Source organism: Trachypithecus francoisi, unplaced genomic scaffold (genome assembly GCF_009764315.1).
Source record: "Trachypithecus francoisi isolate TF-2019V2 unplaced genomic scaffold, Tfra_2.0 Lachesis_group4, whole genome shotgun sequence".
Taxonomy (NCBI): domain Eukaryota; kingdom Metazoa; phylum Chordata; class Mammalia; order Primates; family Cercopithecidae; genus Trachypithecus; species Trachypithecus francoisi.
This window is the reverse complement of record NW_022681469.1, coordinates 59,292,880-59,313,296: the sequence shown is the minus strand read 5'-3', so window position 1 is coordinate 59,313,296 and position 20,417 is coordinate 59,292,880. Positions and strand designations below refer to the sequence as shown.

At 36.9% G+C, this 20,417-nt stretch overlaps 2 protein-coding genes across 5 annotated transcripts in view; one reads left to right on the top strand and one right to left on the bottom strand.

The window, feature by feature from the left end:
• Nucleotides 1–20,417, top strand: part of MAGI2 (membrane associated guanylate kinase, WW and PDZ domain containing 2) — a 1,467,283-nt gene that overhangs the window by 6,197 nt on the left and 1,440,669 nt on the right. The gene's annotated exons all lie outside the window — the stretch shown is intronic.
• Nucleotides 9,816–18,608, bottom strand: LOC117073703 (putative E3 ubiquitin-protein ligase makorin-4). Its single transcript, XM_033194952.1, has 2 exons — nucleotides 17,025–18,608; nucleotides 9,816–10,445 (listed from the first exon to the last, which is right to left on the bottom strand). The coding sequence occupies exons 1-2, from the start codon at nucleotides 18,415–18,417 to the stop codon at nucleotides 10,435–10,437; spliced, it is 1,404 nt and encodes a 467-aa protein (XP_033050843.1). The 5' UTR covers nucleotides 18,418–18,608; the 3' UTR covers nucleotides 9,816–10,434.

The window sequence follows — 20,417 nt, the reverse complement described above, 5'->3', positions numbered from 1 at the left end:
TAATCCTATTTACGATTCAATGGAAACATCTACCTTGAAGCTCCAGGGTTCAATATTAATTTCTAAAAATCTCTCCTAGTTATAATCTGGCTATATATTATGACAACAAATATATAACTTTCTTAGTATTGTGACTTTATTATTACTCTATTCTATTCTCAGCTCTCTTCTGTCTCTAGTATTTATTATATTTCCTTTAATAAAAGTAAATCATCTTATGTAGAAAACTTAGTAATAAGATCATAATTACTGAATTTACATTGTTAATTAAAGACTTGCATTGGGACATATTTCTGCTAAAAAATATAGTACAATGTCCATATCATCATAGATAATTAATACAAATCGCTTTTATTATTACATCTTACTGACATCTTTGTCAGCTCTGTAAAAGAACTTAATATTTAGAATTTTTTTAAAAGTTAAAATTTGTGTTAAGTTTAATGTATGTTGTTGACTGTTTTCAGTGGTCTGGAAGAAACAATAAAAGTTTCATTCTTTGATAAGTTATTGAGTATTAACCCAATTGCATCCCATTGATATACTTTTTTTTTTTTTTTTTTGAGATGGAGTCTTGCTCTGTCGCCCAGGCTGGATGGAGTACAGTGGCACCATCTCGGCTCACTGCAAGCTCCGCCTCCCGGTTTCACGCCATTCTCCTGCCTCAGTCTCCCAAGTAGCTGGGACTCCAGGCGCCCACCACCACGTCCGGCTAATGTTTTTATATTTTTAGTAAAAAGAGGGTTTTACCGTGGTAGCCAGGATGGTCTTGATCTCCTGAGGTCGTGATCCGCCACCTCAGCCTCCCAAAGTGTTAGGATTACAGGAGTGAGCCACCATGACCGACCCCCATTGATACACTTTCAAAGATCCATTAGGCTAATAAGTGGATGATTTATATGAATGACTAGATTTGTTTCAATATTTGAAAACATTAGATGGCTTGCTCTACCTGGGAAAATAATTTCTCCATGTAATCGTTACATGAATCCTTATGAGGTTTTGTGCCATTTTTATTTATTGTGGCTTACTTTAAAAAAAAAAAAAATCACTGTTAAAACCATGGCAGTTTAAGCCTAAATACATACTTCGGATATATCATTGGATATACCCAAACACAGATATATTACAGAAGAAAAAAATAAACCTTTATAGTACAAAGTAAAAGAGATTTTGTCTGTGTTGAATTTTCTAATGAAAAAATTTGTGGAAGAAATTTTATCAACCTCATAACTGTCTTATAGTAAAACACATGCATATAACATCAGGAATTTTTCTGTAAATACCATGGATTTTATTAAGTGACTTTGTGAAATGAAGTAGAAAGAAACATAACTGGCCAGGCGCGGTGGCTCAAGCCTGTAATCCCAGCACTTTGGGAGGCCGAGATAGGCGGATCACGAGGTCAGGAGATCGAGACCCTCCTGGCTAACACGGTGAAACCTCGCCTCTACTAAAAAATACAAAAAAAAAAAAAAAAAAAAAAAAAAAACTAGCCGGGCGAGGTGGCGGGCGCCTGTAGCCCCAGCTACTCGGGAGGCTGAGGCAGGAGAATGGCTTAAACCCGGGAGGTGGAGCTTGCAGTGAGCTGAGATCCTGCCACTGCACTCCAGCCTGGACCACAGAGCGAGACTCTGTCTCAAAAAAAAAAAAAAAAAAAAAAAAAGAAAGAAACATAACTGTTTTATTAAAAATCAAAATGTATATTTAAAAATCTATTTTTATATTACATTGTGTTTGAAGATGTTTGTTAAAAAGTCAGTTTCCCAATACCAATATAAATAGAATTATTTATAATGCCATGGACCAAGAGTAGCACAAATACACTGTCACTTGATAGATCACAGAGAATGTCTGAGTAAAAATAATACAAAAACAATTACATACATTTTTAACATTTTGCATTTTACAAGTGAGTATTGTTGCTTATATGAATATTTTGTGTTGCTAGGCAGAGGATAATAAGTGCTATAGAAACCCACAGATTTATCTAGTGACATACCCTAAACTCGTCAAATCTGATTAGCTGGATTTTGTAAACACCAATAAGTTTCAGAAATATGAAATGTCCACTGTTGCTTTTTGTGAAGTTTTTTGTTGTTGTTGTTTTGTTTGTTTGTTTGTTTGGTGAGGAGTCTCACTTTACTCTTCTTCAGTCTAGTGTGGGAGTCACCCTAGTGAACAACAGATTTGTTCTGCATCTTTAGGTACATGGAATACACACACACACACACACACACACACTTCAAACATTCAGGTTCAGGTTGGAGTATAGTGGCACCATCTCTGCTCACTGAGACCTCCGCCTCCGGGGTTCAAGTGATTCTCCAGCCTTGACATCCCAAGTAACTGGGACTACAGGCACCCACCATCACACCGGCTAATTTTTGTATTTTTATTAGAGACGGAATTTTACCATGTTGGCCAGGCTGGTCTTAAACTCCTGACCTCAAGTGATCTGCCCACCTCTGCCTCCCAAAGTGCTGGGATTACAGGTGTGAGCCACCGTGCCCAGCCTTGTGAAGCATTCTGATCTGCAATACCTAATTTCCTTTTTCTTTCCACAGTCTATGATGTAAGGATGTTAAACTCTTTGCTAGACAAAATTTCTTCAAAACATAGCAAGTATTTAGGCTTGGAGGGTCACTAAAATCTTCCAAAAGTCTTGGCTTACTTCTAAAAACACCCTGAACATAGATAATGGTAATCTTACCATTCTAGCAAGTCATATACTTAGGGAGTAGACATTTTGTTTGTGTGAAGAGTGAAGGCTGAATAAGCAGAAGAAAAGTGTTTCCCTCTTCTGGAAGAGCAAAAGCTTTATCAAAGATGCTATTACCTACTAGCAGTTAAAATACTCAAGTCCTCTTTCTTAGTGTTTCTTCTGAAACAGTATCTATAGTTGGATCTCCTTTTTCTCTTTAGTTGGAAGTTCCTATGCTTTGCTCTTCTTCAGTCTAGTGTGGGAGTCACCCTAGTGAACAACAAATTTGTTCCGCATCTTTGGACACATGGAATACAACACACACACACACACACACACACACACACTTCAAACACTAAGGTTCAGTGCCAGCTTTTAAATAGTTAGTCTCAGAAAGGCACTTATGTATGTGAGGATCTAGCCTTATTTTAGGGAAAGCAGTTACATTAAACTATTCCATGTGTGACAAATCAATCTGAAAAGCTTGCATAGTCACCCATCAATTTTCAGTTGTGAGTGATATTTTTAACTCATTAACTCTGATAATGAGAGTCCATGAAGACATAATGAAATAAAGCACCTAAATGATTTCTATGTGTTGTATATATTAGTTGTTGATAAGGGATAAAAAGAAGTCAGATTTAAAAGTTTGGATTTTGGTCATTTTTATTTGTATTGCAAAGTGGCTGGTGGACCACATAACGTACAAACTAATGTGCTGATGTTGCAATGTACAGGATAATATCCTAATATTAATGTTATAATGCACAGGATAATAACCTTATATTAATGTTACAAAAGAAGAGTCAGGGACAAGGTACATACTTATTCATGAACTGGATAACACATTTGCAGAATGGTTTACATTTTTATTTGTTTAAATGCCTTAGAGTGAAATGAGAGACCTGCATTCAATACTATGAATATATGGTATATTGCAATTATTAAAAATAATTATTAAAAATAAGTTAAATGATGTCTAATTTATAAGTGTTTAGCTAAAGCACAAGTACTGGCATTGCTTTGGTGAGAAATCAAAAATGTAAAGAAAAACTAAAACTAAGTTTAAGTGGAAAGGATCCCACAAGATTTTGCTATAAAATGAGGAATATAATATTTTGAATTACATCAATGTTTTAAATTTAAAATCATTTTCCTTATGTCAGATTCATTATGGAGTACATACTGTATATGAATGTGCAAAATACTGTCTGTGTATCTGGCTTGAAAAAAGGAATTTGTAAAATACATATATACTATAAATGAAATATAAAACTGTATAAATTTAATATATTTGCTAGCCCAAACAGTATGCTAAACTGGATCAATAAAATGCCTTTGTATATTCTTATCCCAAATCTCCCTTTTAAAATTAACTGGAAAGTCTTCATTGACTAATATAAAATCCATGATGCCTTTTTTGATTGGGGAAATTGACACTTTTAACATTGACTAAGGAGATGCTTTGCTTCAGTTGAATATCTTTTCAGATAGGACTTAGAAAACTACAAATTTAGTTACTAAAGAAATTGTTGGTTGTCTACCTGGAATGCATTTCTTCTCCTCCTCCCCTACTTTCTTAGTATCAAAACGCCAGTTTTGTTCAAGTATCCACATGTTGATAACACTGGGAAGTGTTTCATATCAGGATGACCTCATACCACGGGAAGGACCTAGGAAATGGCTTATAACCCAGTTCTAAGTAAGGAAAAGTAAATTCCCTTGGGGACTTTCTGAGAAATTTCTTAGTTCTTCAGATAAAATTCAACAAAAGACTATTTACTTTTCTGCCTATGAAAGTTGCTCCACATGGAGGTGATGCCTGAAGCCAGAGCAGTCATGTTGCGATCGTGAAGAGAGCTAGCCGAAAGGTGGAGGATGGCAGAACAGAATGAGGAAAAGCTACTGGCTCCTTAAAGAACTGCTGAAATAATGAAGCTAGGACTAGCACTATCTCTGGTCTCCTTGTTATTGAGAGAATAATACAGTAGACAAGATGTTTAAGCCATTTACATTTGGTTTTCTGTTACTTACAGTCAAAATAATTTTTACTTATACAAACCTATTTATATAACTATAAATTATAAGAATGGGAAAATATGTTTTATTCCTATTTTATTGTTTTGGAGATATTGGTAAAGATCTCTTTTTTTACCAATATAAGGAGCATCTTTACCAAGATAAGGAGTAATCTTGGAGAATACATCATGATGTATTTTCCAGCTACATAAGCTCAGTCAAATTCTAGGCATGTCTCCATTACCTCACTGAATTTTGCTCTGGTAGGACTCAAGAAATTTTTTTACCATTCTGAAGTAATATGTAGGAACACAAATTCATTTTAAAATTATCCAAAATAGAACATAATCAAGAAAGCAAACCAGCCACAAAAATATACCAACAATGCATGCAAAATCCAACTTGAAGTATTTTTAAAATTGTGTAGTGTTTACAAATGTCTGTGCTATTGACCCAGGAGTGCATGCAACTATAAACTGACTCATCAAAGTGTTCTAACTCCATTTTTCCAGGGCTAGAATCCATTAACTTATTACGAGACTCTCCAGTAAGAGCATGTAAAGAAAAAGAAAAAAAGAACAAAGAAATGCTATGATATCTAAGTTTGAGGAGAAGTCAGGGGATCCCAGGAAGGAAACTAAGACTGAACTAAGAGCACTCTTAATGTCGAGTGAGTGGTCAGTACTGCCAAGCAAAGCAGAAATGGTTAGAAAGATGAGCTCTGAAATGTTACCATTGCATTTGGCAAAAATGAAGATCATCTTTATTGGTGCTATTTCAGGGGAGTGGATGGCCACATGTCACAGGGTTGAAGAATGAATAGGAAGTGAAAAACTGGAAATCATGTATGCATACCACTCCTTTAAGAAACTTGCTTACTAGTATGGGGTAATGGATAATTGTTCTGTAAGAAGATACATGGTTAGGAGGGGTAGGAGTTGTGTGTGCGTGTGTGTGTGTGTTATGATGGAAGAGACTTGAACTTTAATTTCTGTATTTGTCTCACAAATTTACTTTCTTCCATCAGGATAAAAATATTCTAGCAAATTAAGATCCTTTGATTAATTGAATAAATAATTATTCATTAATTTTTGTTTTATGTCATGCTAAAGCTGGGTCCTGGCATTAAAATATTAATAAGGATCAGATTCTACCCTCTAAGAATGCAGAGTAGAAGGAGAGACAAAAATATACAAATCAAACCTTAAAACATTGTGCTCAGTGTGATGGTACAGAAGTAAACATTACTACCTTTACAGCATATAGGAGGGACAGGAGGAAGCAGAGTGTGGATCTTGGAGTCTGAAGACTTAATTGGATTTCAGCTCCAAATCCATTGCTATCACTTCCTTATGATGGGACTAACATTTTCTGAGCCTCAGTCTCCTCATGTTAGAGGGTGGTTATTAGAATCCAAGAAGATAGGACAGGTGGAATGTTTTGTAAAATGCTTACTGCAATTCTATTGAAAACATAGTTTAGAGATGGAAGATAGCAAGTGGAGCTGGAGAGTGCTGCACAGAATAAGAGATCTTTGAGGTTGTCTCTAAAGCTTGAGTAGGGATTCAAGAAGGGACGTGTGGGAAGCAGAGAGAAGAGCGTGACCCAAGGTGGGAGAGGCAAAAGATGATCTGCTCTGGGTAGGAAAATAAATATAGACCAATGAGGCCAAGGAAAGCGGTAACTGAGCACTTCTGGAGGCAACCGAGAATTTTTCCAGAAAGGAAACTTGGAGCCATATCAAGGAAGGCCTTACTTAGAAACCTGAACATTATGGACACTATATGTAGGTAGTTAAAACCACTGATTAGGCAAAGGAGAAACACAAAGTGGTGGGGTTTCTGTTTTTTGTTTTGTTTCATGGGAGGGATTGGGGGAAGGGAGAAAATTTGGTTTCAGTTATTTATGGAGGGGAGAAGAAACTGAGAGCAAGGCTTAAGTTTTGGCATCAGTACTAGGAATGGAGGGAGGAGGTGAGCTTGAAACATATTTAAGAATGGTATGAGTAAAAATTTATATTCATTGGAATGGGAGGTAGTGGTGAAGGGGAGGCACTAGGCAAAAATGACTTTCAGGTTTCTGACTTAGGGCTAGGTGTGTGAAGGAGATGAAGATGCCATTAACTGCAAAGATTAAAATTTAATGTACAGGAGAAATGGCTTTAGCTGTTCTAGAAAAAGAAAATTGCTGTCTTTGAGAACTGCATAAGTAGTAGCACGCTATTTCCACAATATTTCAGAATATCGTGGTTCTTAGTGCATAAGTAATATATGCACATAACTATTCATAAGATAGTTATAATCGATATTTTACTTAAAACAATTTAGATTAGGCATTGGAATTAAAGATGGTGAGTTAACAAAATTAAGTTAGAAATGGCCTATTTTATATTTTTAGGAGATTTTCTTATTTCATTTTGCTCCAGTGGTATTAAAGAACACAGTGCGTGGAGAATAATGAGTGCCTGCTCATATAATGTGTTTGAGGTGCCTGGCAGATGGCATGTTTCTCATTGACAAACATTGTTGGTCACATATATCTAGAGCTCACAGGATTTTTGGACCTTCAGTATAGAGAGTTCAGATTCATTGTTTTTACAGTAATAGCTGTAAAACAGCTGTAATAGCTGGCAAAGAGCTGTAGTCCATTAGAAGAGCATTGAAAATGAGAAGAGACCAAGAGTGGAAATTTGAGGGATGCCTGTATTTAACATGCCTGCACATATATTCTTTTTTACTTAATATTTGTAATAGGTGAAGAGGAGGACATACATCTATAATAATATACAAACCAATCTTCTTAAATCGAGTTCTTCTGAATGTGTAGCATATGGAATTGATTCATCATATATACAGACTATTATCACTTATGAACACTAAAGATAACATTTTTACTTTATTAGCAAGTCAGATACAAATGATAATAGTAAGAATTCCGTCTTGGACAATGCTGCTTTTATCAGTTATATGATTTCAATCTTAATTCAAAGGCCACAAAACCTAAACAATACCCCAGTTTTTGATTCTGTAAAGTGCTAATTTGAGACCAACCTTCTTGCCCATTGCTGTGACATTCTAGGCTGTACTTGGAGCAAATTCTGAAAAAATCTCTTCTCTAGGTTGTACTAAGAATTCCTGATTGAGTACTATGTTTGTAATGAGTTACTTTCCTCTGAGATACAAAATTATTCAGTTTTTTTTATATGGCAATAGTGAGACTATATATCTTTTTGAAAGCTTAATTTACTAATATATGTATATGTATATATGTGTGTGTATATGTGTGTGTATATATATGTATATAACCATCCTGTACACCTTAAAGATATGCAATTTCAATTTTTTTAAAAAAGAAAAATGTCTTATTTTAAAAAATTCAAATTTTATTTTAGATTCTGCTACAGGTTTGTTACAAGGATATATTGTGTGATGCTGAGGTTTGAGGTACTATTGAACCCATCACTCAGGTAGTTAGCATAGTATCCAACAGGTAGTTTCTCAACCCTTGTCCCCTCTCCCACTCCCGCCTCTGGTAGTCCCCAGTGTCTATTGTTCCCATGTTTATGTCCATGTGTACCAATGTTTAGCTTCCAGTTATAAGTGAGAATATGTGGTATTTGGTTTTCTGTTTCTGCATTAATTTTCCTAGGATAATGGCCTCCATGCAGCCACGTTGCTGCAGAGGACATTATTTTGTTCTTTTTCATGTCTGCATAGTAATCCATGGTGTATATGTACCACGTTTTCTTTATCTAGTTCACCATTGATGGGAATATAGGTTGATTCCATGGCTTTGCTATTGTGTTTAGTGCTGCAGTGAACATATGCATTCAGGTATCTTTTTGATAGAACAATTTATTTTTGTTAGGTGTATATCCATGATGGGATGACTGGGTTGAATGGAAATTCTATTTTTAGTGCTTTGAAAATTCTCCAAACTGCTTTCCATGGGGATTGAACTAATTTACAATCCCACCAACAGTATGTGAATATTCCCTTTTCTCCACAACCTCGCCAGCATCTGTTATTTTTTGACTTTTTAATAGTAACCATTCTTATTGGTGTGAAATGATATATCATTGTGGTTTTATTTGCATTTCTCTGAAGATTAGTCCTGCTCAGTATTTTTAATATGTTTTTTGGCCACTTGTTTATTTCTGAGAAATGCCTGTTCATGTCCTTTGCCCAGTTTTTAATGGGGTTATTTGTTTATTGCTTGTTGAGTTGTTCAAGTTCCTTATAGGTTCTGGATATTAGTCCTTTGTCAGATACATAGTTTGCAAATATTTTCTCCTATTCTTTAGGTTGTCTGTTTACTCTGTTGATAGTTTCTTTTGCTGTGCAAAAGCTCTTTAGTTGACTTAGGTACCACTTGTCAATTTTTGTTTTTGTTGTGATTACCTTTGAGGACTTAGTCATGAATTCGTTGTCAAGGCTCATGTCCAGAAGCATATTTATTAGCTTTCCTTCAAGGACATTTTTTTTTTTTTTTTGAGGCAGAGTCTTGCTCTGTCACCTGAGGTGGAGTGTAGTGGTGTGATCTGGGCTCACTGCAACCTCTGTGTTTCAGACCTTACATCTAAATCTTTAATTCATCTTGACTGAATTTTTGTATATGATATTATATAGGGGTCCATTTTCATTCTATCGTGTATAAATAGCCAATATCTCAGCACCATTTATTGAATAGGGAGTCCTTTCCCCAGTGCTTATTTTTGTCAACCTTGTTGAAGATCATTTGGGTATAGGTGTGAAGCTTTATTTCTGGGTTCTTTACTATTTTCCATTGGTCTGTGTGTCTGTTTTTAGACACATAGCAAATCCATGCTGTTTGGATTACTATAGTTTTATAGTGTAGTTTGAAATCAGGTAATGGTGATGCCTCTGGCTTTGTTCTTTTGGCTTAGGATTGCTTTGGCTATTCAGGCTCCTTTATGGTGTCAGATGAATTTTAAAATGATTTTTTTCTAATTCTGAGAAAAATGATGTTGGTAATTTGATAGGAATAGCATTGAATCTGTAGATTGCTCTTGTTGGTATGGATTTTAATTACATTAATTCTGCAAATTCATGAGCATGGAATAAAAAACATTTTTATAGGTACCTTCTCAGTTCAAAGTTCCAGAAATGAAGTGTGGAGTATTTTAAACTGTATGTCCTACAAATTGTGCTATAAATTAAAAGAATGACATTTATAACCCACTGTCTGAAAGTTCAGTTATTTTATCCAGAATTGGTATGTAAGAATTAGATCCAGATTCTCCTTATTCTTCATGTCCCAACAAATTATGCACTTATTTTGTACATAACAATGATTTGCCAATGAAGTTTTCAAACATGTCATTTAAACTAGACCTGTAACTCATCAAGGACAGGCATGATTTAATTCATATTTGTTTCTCTAATACCTGGCATAATGCCTTAAAATATGTAGAATGTTTTTGAAAACATATCATTGAATGAATAAATGTCAAAAGTTCTCTTTCTCTGTAGCACTTGACTTATTTGAGACACATTAAGGTTCTACAAAGAAACAAAACTACCAGGAAACTAGGATTAACAGATAGTTATAAGGAATTTACTCATACATTTCTGAAAGCTGTTATGTCCCAAGATCTGCAGTATAAGTCAACAATGTGGAGACCCAGGAACACTGATGTTATGTTCCAGTCCAAAGGCCAGGAAGCTCGAGAGCCAGGAAGAGCTGATGCTTCAATTCGAGTCTGCGTGCAGAAAAAACAATGTTCCAGTTTGAAGGCAAGCAGGCAGGAGGAAGTTTCCCTTTTTTGAAGTAGGTCATTTTAATTCTATTTAGACTTTCTACTAATTGAATGAGGCCCACCACATTAAGGAGAGCAACTTGCTTTATTCAGTATATCAATTTAAATGTTAATTTTTTTTTGCAGAAACACCCAGAATAATGCTTGACCAAATAGCTGGGGACCCCATGGCCCAGTCAAGTAAAATTAACCATTGCACACTTTAATAACCTCTTTCCATAACTTATAAACATTGTAAGTAGAGTAATTTTTACCTACACCTCATCCATCCTTGAAAAAACACTTTTAAAAAATTGAAATAATTTCTTTCTGAATATACTTAGAGCTCACTGTATTATGCTATGGTAGATTTTTGGCAATGCGATCACTACTTACCTCATCTATTGTGAGACTCAGTTTGCATGAAGATTTTTTTCCCCAAAATAGGGCATAATGATGCCCTACTTTGTTCTGAAATGCATTTTTGCTCATAACTCATCTAAATTATATTTCCCAGTTTTTTAAATATCGTTTTTGTCCTTACACTGAAACTGTTGTGAAAAAGTATCTGTTTCTGTTTAATTTTAAAGTTACATGCTAAAAACTTTAGCAGTGTGTAATCTACACTTTTTGTGATTCAAAAGAGTATGAGCTCTGTGGAAAGCTAGGATGCTGAGTCAATTACTCGTCGACATCTCATCTAAGAGAGTTTGGCTACTAATGATGGATGAAAGTGTAATCTATACTTTCTGTGATTCAAAAGAGTATGAGCTCTGTGGAAAGCTAGGATGCTGAGTCAATTACTCGTCGACATCTCATCTAAGAGAGTTTGGCTACTAATGATGGATGAAAGTGTAATCTATACTTTCTGTGATTCAAAAGAGTATGAGCTCTGTGGAAAGCTAGGATGCTGAGTCAATTACTCGTCGACATCTCATCTAAGAGAGTTTGGCTACTAATGATGGAGGCAGGATGACATTACCATAGATCTTCACTATCAAAAGACACCTTAGAAATTTACTTAGAGTAAGAGATTTTCTTTACTGGGAGACTTCAACTGGCTTTTTTAGCTCCGAAAGAGAAGTTTTCATCTAGTATAAGATTTGTTTCAGGCTTTAGAAAAATAAAATTGTTCTATTTGAGAACTAAGGAAAATATAGAAGTGATAGATTAAGTAGTTCATCATAAATTGGTGATGAAATGGAATTCATGTGCTATCCTTCTTAAAAAATACCTTTAGATTGTCTGAGTAGTCAGAAACAAGTTTATTCCATCAAGGAAAATCACAGTATACATTTTGTGTTAAGAATATGTTGTTTCCTTTTTTGTTACGCTTAATATTTTGGTATGTTTGGTTGATAGACAAATCAGTTGATTTTCTTATATTTTATTTATTCATGTGAGAATCTCTGAATTTTTTAATGCTGAACTTGAGAGTCCGTGTATTAGCCCTGCAATACAAACATTGCTGAATTTACTTAGGGACAACAATTTTGAAATATCTAATAATGATAATACCAGCTAGACTGCACTGATCATTTATTATGTTCTAGTCACATGTACTGTCTCATGTAACCAGTTTATTAAGCAGGTTGGCTCAAAGGATGCAAATAAGAAACAATTATTTTTCTCTCACCTACTCCTGCCTTGAAATGTACCGTGTCAGACCCCATCACCCTACCTCTAGACAGCATCGCTGTCCCACCTCGTAACTATTTGTTTCTTTCATGTATCAGAATAGTCTCAATTTTAGGTGTGAAACAAAAATGTAGTCCGTTTCGAAGACAAACTTTAACCTTGCATTCAATTTAAAGATTCTCTCATCTTTTGAACTCTGGAAACCAGTGAAAAGGGAGATTAGTGTAGTCTGTTTCTTTGCCATTTGCTCTACCTCCTCCCAACCTCACCTTCTTCAGTCTCCTCTTGAGGTCAGGGCAAGGAATGAGGAGGTATAAGAATAAAGAAGGAAAAGCTTCTTCTTCCATTTGTCTTTAATCTTCCCATGTGTGTCCACTGTTATGTCAGGCATCCAGATGCTGCTTTTCTGTTATGGATGATATTTGTATGTTCTTCAAAGACACTCCAGCTTTCTCATCACCTTCGCACACCCCACTCTGCCTATTGGAGCATTTTCTGACAGGGGAATAGACTAAAGCTGACCACTTGTAATTCATTTCCTTCCCCCTGCGTTATACCTTCAGGGTCTTTCTGAGGCTGTCCCCTTAACCCAACAGGCAACCCTCTTGGGCAGCATCCCTTCAAGAGAAATTGTATTAGTTTTTCCTGAAAAGCAAGGAAAAGCTCAGGCATCCCTGACTTACCATGTAGTGGAAATGCAGCCATCTCACTTCTGTCCCAAATATCATGAGCAGCTCCCAGGTTCCCACCTTCAGAATTCTTCTGCCAAGAAGTAGGCATAAATCCCCATCCTTATGAACATTCCTCAGGCTCATGGAAAAAGCTGTCAAATTCTACAAGAACTCTCTCACGCTTTGCTTGTGGGTATCAGCATGGGGCAACTATATTCTTTCAAGAATTCAACAAACAGCTAGTGTGGGAGTGATGCTTTTTGAGTGATCACTTCTGTGCGTGCAACACATTCCTCTCTTCTCAGAGGAAAAGTGAGATGAGACTCCATTGTCTATTACAATTATTTTAAGGCATCGTTTTCATAGAATCCCTTTTCAAATAATTCGTCTCTCTACCTTGGCTGATGAGAGTGATGGTCTTTGAATTGGTTTTACCAGGGATATGACTAGTAACTTGCTTGTTTTCCATTGTCTTCAGCTTTGAAGCCTTAGCTACATTCCAGGAAAACAGGAAAAGTCCCACTTCACATGGAATTACACTCATTTAAGGCTCACATTAACTCTATGAGTAAGGCATTTTTTAAATCATATTAGTTAAACATGAGGAAGCTTATGGAAAAAGAGGTTCATTACTTGCCTAAGGTCACACAGATTGCTTGAGGTCGCTCAGTACTAAGTGGCTGCCTGACTTAAAAGTCTACACTCTTAACCACTTTGCTATATTGCTAAAACAGAATAGCGCAGAGTCTAGAGGATTAATGAACCAATTCCCTAGATAGGTACCACAAACTGCAACACAGACAGTTATAGTACCTAAATATGTCACATTCCTAGTTCAGTTTCCCTTTTCAAAGCTTCAAATTTTCTGATAGAAATGGAATTCATTTCTTCTTCTCATCTTAGAATGATTCAAATGTTTTAAGACTAATTGCTTATTTTCATGCTGAAATCATAAGCATTTAGAAGAGTTATAACACTTTTTATTCTGCATTTCAGTATTGTTTCATGTACACCATTGGCAACCATAAAAATACTATAGTAGGACTGCATTAAAATACAAGGAATATAAAATACTACAAATAGCAAAGGTTAAAAAAAATCCCCTAACAATGCTTCTGTGCTTTCTGAATTTTTAGAACAAATATTATTTTGAGAACTTAAAAGTTTATTATATTATCACTTTATATGAACATTTTTCTTAGAAATTAAATTTTTGTCTTCTTTCTTTCCCCTAGGAAATTGTTAGTCTTATTGCTATGGTTGATATAAATCTACCATTTGTTTACACTCAGTGAAATCCAGGTACATTATAAATATTGCATTTCTAAAATACCGACTTGTAAAATGTAAACTTGGGGATTTGGCTCCAAAGAGCTGTCTTCTCTCAGGTGTTTCATTCTTGTATGCTCATGTGGAGCTTATATTTAGTATTACTTGAGTTGCATATTTATTTCATCTTGCCTAGCAGCATCAGCTATTTCGTTCTGCTGGTTCCAATTGTTATGATTATTTCCAGCCTGAGTGAAGTTTGGCAAAAGCAAATATAGAAAGGAAAAGAAAAGAATAGGTTATTCCCTCAAGCTAACATTCAAGTTTATCAGTCTTTATTTAACTGCAGAAGGCATCTTCTAATACTTGAAGTTAGCAATTTGATATGGATTTTGATCTTTAATATGGATTTTGGTCTTCTTTGGCATTGCAGACAAAAACCCAAGTGTATTCAAGACACTATTTAACACTATGGCATAGTTTGGAAGTCAGATGTTTTTCATTGGCTCTGATAGATTAAGCCATTGTCCTCCTCTATTAGAGAAGCTATAGAGATATATTTGGTGAGTTCTGTGATATTCCATGCACATGTAATATATGAAAAAGTAGAGATTATAAGCACATATATGTTACAATACCAGCAATGTTTATAGTTAAATGGCTGATTACATATCTGGGATGGCCTTGGAGATGGTTAGGTGATTTTTGTGTAATCTGTGCTTGGTGCTCCCAGAATGTGGGGATTGTGGAACTGGCAATTGAGAAGGAGTCAAGAAACACATACACTTAGGTTGCCTTGTTTCTCCATGTTTCTTTAGTAACTTCATGGCAGAAGACAGCTTTTTCTCTATTACTAAGTACACAAAGGACTTGATAAGAACTTCTAAGGATTTAACTCATTCGAATAAATTTTCTCTGAAGTTTTTATGTAAACTTGAGGATTCGGAAGGAGAGGGAATCCGGGAATAAAGGCATTCAATTAGAAGCTGACTTTGTGAAGTTGCCTCTTTTGTCATTTTTTACCATGTAGCTAGAATTGTGAAGGATACCTAAAAATCCTACAAAGCCTTATTTTATCACAATAAAGTAAAGAAATAACTGAATATAGGAGATTGAGTTGTTGGTGTAGATTTTCAAAATTTTATAGAATATTTTTTAAAATGTGGAAATTTACTGTTTAGCAAATACTAATTTATATCAATGGCATATGTATTCTTTGCAACAATTACATCATACATTCCTCTTCAGAATATTATGTTTTTCCATTTTGAATCCATTAGCTTAAATACAAGGCATATTTTTTCTTTTTTTCTTTTTCTTTTTTTTTTTTTTTTAGAACAACACAATTTTATTATCTTAACAATTCTGACAGTCAGGATTCTGGCAGGGGTCTTATTGGGTTAAAATCAAAATGTCAGGCTGCTGTAACAAATTGCCACAAATTCAATGGCTTAGAACAACACAAATGTATCATCTTAACAATTCCGGGGGGGGGTTACAAGTCCGGCACAGGTCTTACTGGTTTAAAATCAAAGTGTCAGGATGAGCACAGTGGCTCACGCCTGTAATCCCAGCACTTCGGGAGGCTGAGGCGGGTGGATCACCTGAGGTCAGGAGTTCGAGACCAGCCTGGCCAACAAGGCGAAACCCACAACAAAATGCCCCAAATGAGGACAAATGTTTTTCAGAAAATGCCTATATTGGAAAGACTAGATCATAAAACATTAAATACAACTGTATATCTAAGACCCAGTTTGGGTTAATATATGGGATAACCAGGTAGTTTTAACCTCTATGGCTAACTCCATTTCTCTTATTTATATAAACAGCTAGTACTGCTATATTGACAACTACCAATATACTGCTTTGTCCTTTAAGATCTAACTGCCACACAAGACTTAAACCACTAAACCAAAGTTTTCTACCAAGGCCAATAATACTGCATCTATGCAGGTTTGAGAAGCTTAGAAGGCTACTGGCCAGCTTAGATCCCTTTACCCATCACTCCTATCATTGGATCCCAAAGCAGGGCCACTGCTTTTAGTTTTGAACCTGGGGTCCTCAAAATTAGTGTGTGAAAAGTCCATAAACACAATCTGGTTGAAAATAGATGATGCAACACACCTAAACTAACTGTCCGACAGTTAAATTCGTGTTACAAAAAAACTAACTTTAAGGCCAGGCACAGTGGCTCATGCCTGTTACAGAAAACTAACTTTAAAGGCAGGCGTGGTGGCTCATGCCTGTTACAAAAAACTAACTTTAAAGCCAGGCGTGGTGGCTCATGCCTGTTACAAAAAACTAACTTTAAAGCCAGGCATGGTGGCTCATGCCTGTTACAAAAAACTAACTTTAAGGCTGGGCACGGTGGCTGACACCTGTAGTCCCAGCACCTTGGGAGGCAGCGGCAGGTGGATACCTGAGGTCAGGAGTTCAAGACCAGCCTGACCAATATGGTGAAACTCCGTCTTTACTACAAATGCAAAAGAATTAGCTGGGCATTGTAGCATGCACCTGTAGTCCTAGCAACTTAGGAGGCTGAGACAGGAGAATGGCTTGAACCCAGAAGGCGGAGGTTGCAGTGAGCCAAGATTACGCCACCGCACTCCAGCCTGGGTGACAGAGTGGGACTCGTGTCTCAAAAAACAAACAAACTAACTAACTAACTTTAAGACTTATTTTTGTAACTTTTTTCAACAGGGAAAACAACACACTCCTTGGGGAAAGGTGAGGGGGTTGAGAAGACAGACCCTGGGTAAATATTCTTACCACAGCACCTGGAGTTGATAGGCCTGCCTAGGAGAGAACACAGGCACTGCCACACCACCATAGGGGACAGCTGCTGTCTGGGGTCAGCAGACCAGCTCACACACCACGCAAGGTTTCTATAGATCTAAGACACAAAATTCTTCATCACAAAACAAGTCCCACGCATCTTCAGAGTCTGTCAGTTCGTTGTCCCCACCTGTAGTCGAAAGTACAAGCAACGTCCCGCCCAGCTCAAAGGTGACAGCCTCTTCTTCATCGTCAAAGGGGTTGCTGTTCTCTCCTTCCTCAAAGAATTCCCAGAGGTGGTTCCTTCGTTGGGCCAGGTATCTGCTTGATGTTCCCTCTTGCTGTCTCTGTGGCTCCTCTCTACGGCCATCAGGGTACACATGCTTGTAAAAACAGTTCCCCCCAAATGGGCAGCTCCCATGTCCTTCATCAAAATACCTGCATGCCTTGGCGCTCATTGCTTTCTTGTATTTCTGAATGAGTTTCTGCTTCTCTTCTTTCTCCTCCACCCAGTACTCACTTGGAATGACAAAGTTAGATATGATTTGGCATTGTGGGCAGGACTTGACGATCCAGCTCTCAAATTCCTTGGCACTCCTCCACTTGCCAATGCACTTGAGACAGAAGGTGTGGTTGCAGTTGGAGAGGATCCCGAAGCGGTGCTCCTTGGGGTTGACTTTCTCATAGACCACCTCCATGCAGATCCCACACACCCTGTCCTTGCTGCGCTGCACAGCAAATGAGAACTCCATATTCTTCTCATGGGCTTCAATGCACGATTGTATATGCTGTGATCTCTGGGCAGCATCCATCGGATGCAGGGCCTGCAGCCTACACATGTCACATAAATCTCCGTGGAGAAATACACAGTTCTCCCCATATCGGCACTGTCCCACTGCAGCATAGGGGCACAGCTGCTGCTTTGTTTCCACCGCGGTTTGCTCTTTCTCTGATTCTTCCTTGGTCACTGTGCCCTGCAGGGGTGCTTCAGTGCAGGAAGGAACAGTACGGCCACAGTAGGGTTGCCCAGGAACAAACTCAACGGCATTCGCCCAGTCCTCTGAACCTGCTCCTACAGTTGCAAAGTTTGAATTTCTTGACTCAGATTCGTTTGTATTCATTTCAACAAGTGGTGCAACTATCGAGGAGACACTTGAGGAAGCAGCAAGGGATGATTCTGTAGTTAGCTCTGTAGCAGTTGCTTCTTCCTGTTTCAACGGCTTGCTATGTTCACATCTGCAGCGGTCTCCATAAATACAGTACCCTCGCTGAAAACAACTGCACACTACTCCACACGGACGGTCAGAGAGGTCATGCGAGTAGCGACAGTTATTTCCTTCCTTACAAATCCCATACATAAAATACCTACACGTGACCTGTTTAGTCCAGCCGTTGCCGCAACTGCCGCCGCACGCGCCGCTACCGTCGCTACTGTAGCTCCCGCCGGCCCCTCCGCCTGCCCTCGGGGACGGGGTGGTGACTGTGGAGATCGGAGTGGGGGAAACCGCTGCCGCCGCCTCCGCGGCTGCCGCCCCCGCTCCTGATGTTGTGGCTGTTGTTCCGGGAGCTGCAGCCTCCTCCATTACTGCTTATCCAATCGGCATATTTTTTCTAATCTTCTGAATAGTAGTCATTGATGGGAACATTTTTCATTGATTAGCACCATCTTATTTTTTTTAAAGCTTTTAAGTCGCTGGAATTTTTATTTTAAGTTATAACTCCTATTATAAAAACTTGACTATAACTTGTAAAGTCAACCCCTCAATCTTCTTAATCATTTGGTAGACTTTGGACTTTGTATTCAATGAGATCATCTTACTATTTTTATTAGAAAAGAGTCCATTTTAATGTCTGAAAAATAGAAGATTCTCTAATAAACTTATGCAAAAGATTTTTTCCAATTACATTTGCCTTTTTTGCTTCTTTCTGAAACAAAATAGCACAAAACTACATTGAAAGTAGGAAAAGATCAATTTTTAAAACAACTTTATACATTTTATTAAGGAATATATAGGAATTGGCTGGACGCGGTGGCTCATGCCTATAATCCCAACACTTGCTGAGGCCAAAGCAGGCAGATCACTTGAGGCCAGGAGTTCGAGACCAGCCTCGCCAACATGGTGAAACCCCGTCTCTACTAAAAATATAAAAGAGTTAGCCCAGCTTGGTGGCACACACCTGAAATCCCAGCTACTTGGGAGGCTGAGGTATGAGAATCACTTGAACCTGAGAGGCAGAGGTTGCAGTGACCTGAGAACATGCCACTGCACTCCAGCCTGGGTGATGGAGTGACACTCTGTCTCAAAAAAAAAGAAAGTAGAATTTAAAAATTGCTTTTTCATTTATTGACTTGTCAATCAGGCTTATAGTTTAATGTTTTTGTTCAAGATTTATTATATGTTAAAACAATTTGATTTTATTCAAATAAATGGAAAAGATCAAAAGCTGGTCTGTTGAAAAAAAATTTTTTTAATAAAAGGTGGAGAAATACTTTTGTGAATGGAAAAATACATCCTTAATTTATGAAACATTGTAGATGTGGGATTGGTTTCAGGGATATACATATACTTCTAGAGTATATGGAAGTTATTTACAGGCTGTTTCTCTTATATATTAACATATAGTCTACGTGTATTATTGTTTTTATACTTGATAATCAAGGTATATTTAAAAGAGTTTTATATAAAACAAATCCAAAGTGCTATCTAAAAAAATTGTCTATTGGAAAACTGACAGGTAGATGTATTTGTGTTCTTGGAAATAAAAGCCTTCCAAAGGAATAGCTTCAGCAAATGAGAACAATGAACAATGAACAATTACATATTTTCAGTAGGCTATTACCTCAGCTGATTTGTCATCTAATATAATCTGATAAGGAAAGGCAATATAGGTGTATTTATAGTTGCCTGCTATCATTTTTATTAGTAGCCAATTGCTGAAGACTCTCCTGGTTGTTCCTGTATCATCAGAAAACATATAATGGTCATGATTATAATAGTTTTTGAAATTAAAAAAATTTTACATTTAGTGACAAATGTAGACATTCCTTGTTTTTGTTCTATATTAACTTTGCTAACCATAACAACAGACCAGCCTGTTAATGAATAAGCATAGTCCAAAGCATTTGATCCATCCTACCAAATAAATATCAGCATGGCAAGATGGTCATTCTCAACAGTGGTCGTAGTACAAGTTATTGTTATAGGACTGTAGCACAGTTAAAGTTTCTTTAAGCTGGAATTGCTTGTAGAACTACTGCCTCATTTTAACCTCAACTCTGTCTCTAAAGATATGCAAATTATCATATTTTTCTCTGAAGAAAATATTTATTATTTATAAAGCAATACTTCTCTGATTGCTGTTAATACATTTACACAGTCTTATATGTTCAGACCCAACTTCTGATCTGACAACAGCCAAGTTTTCATTCAGTCCTCTCTGGCACTAGTCAAGGTTTCCAACTGCTCTCTGGACATTTCCACATGTATACCCTACTTCTTCCTTTAAAAACCAAAAAGTCAACTTACTTATCATTTTAGTAAGCTCTACCTTTTGATTTCCCAGTTTCTTTTAGGGATCCCAC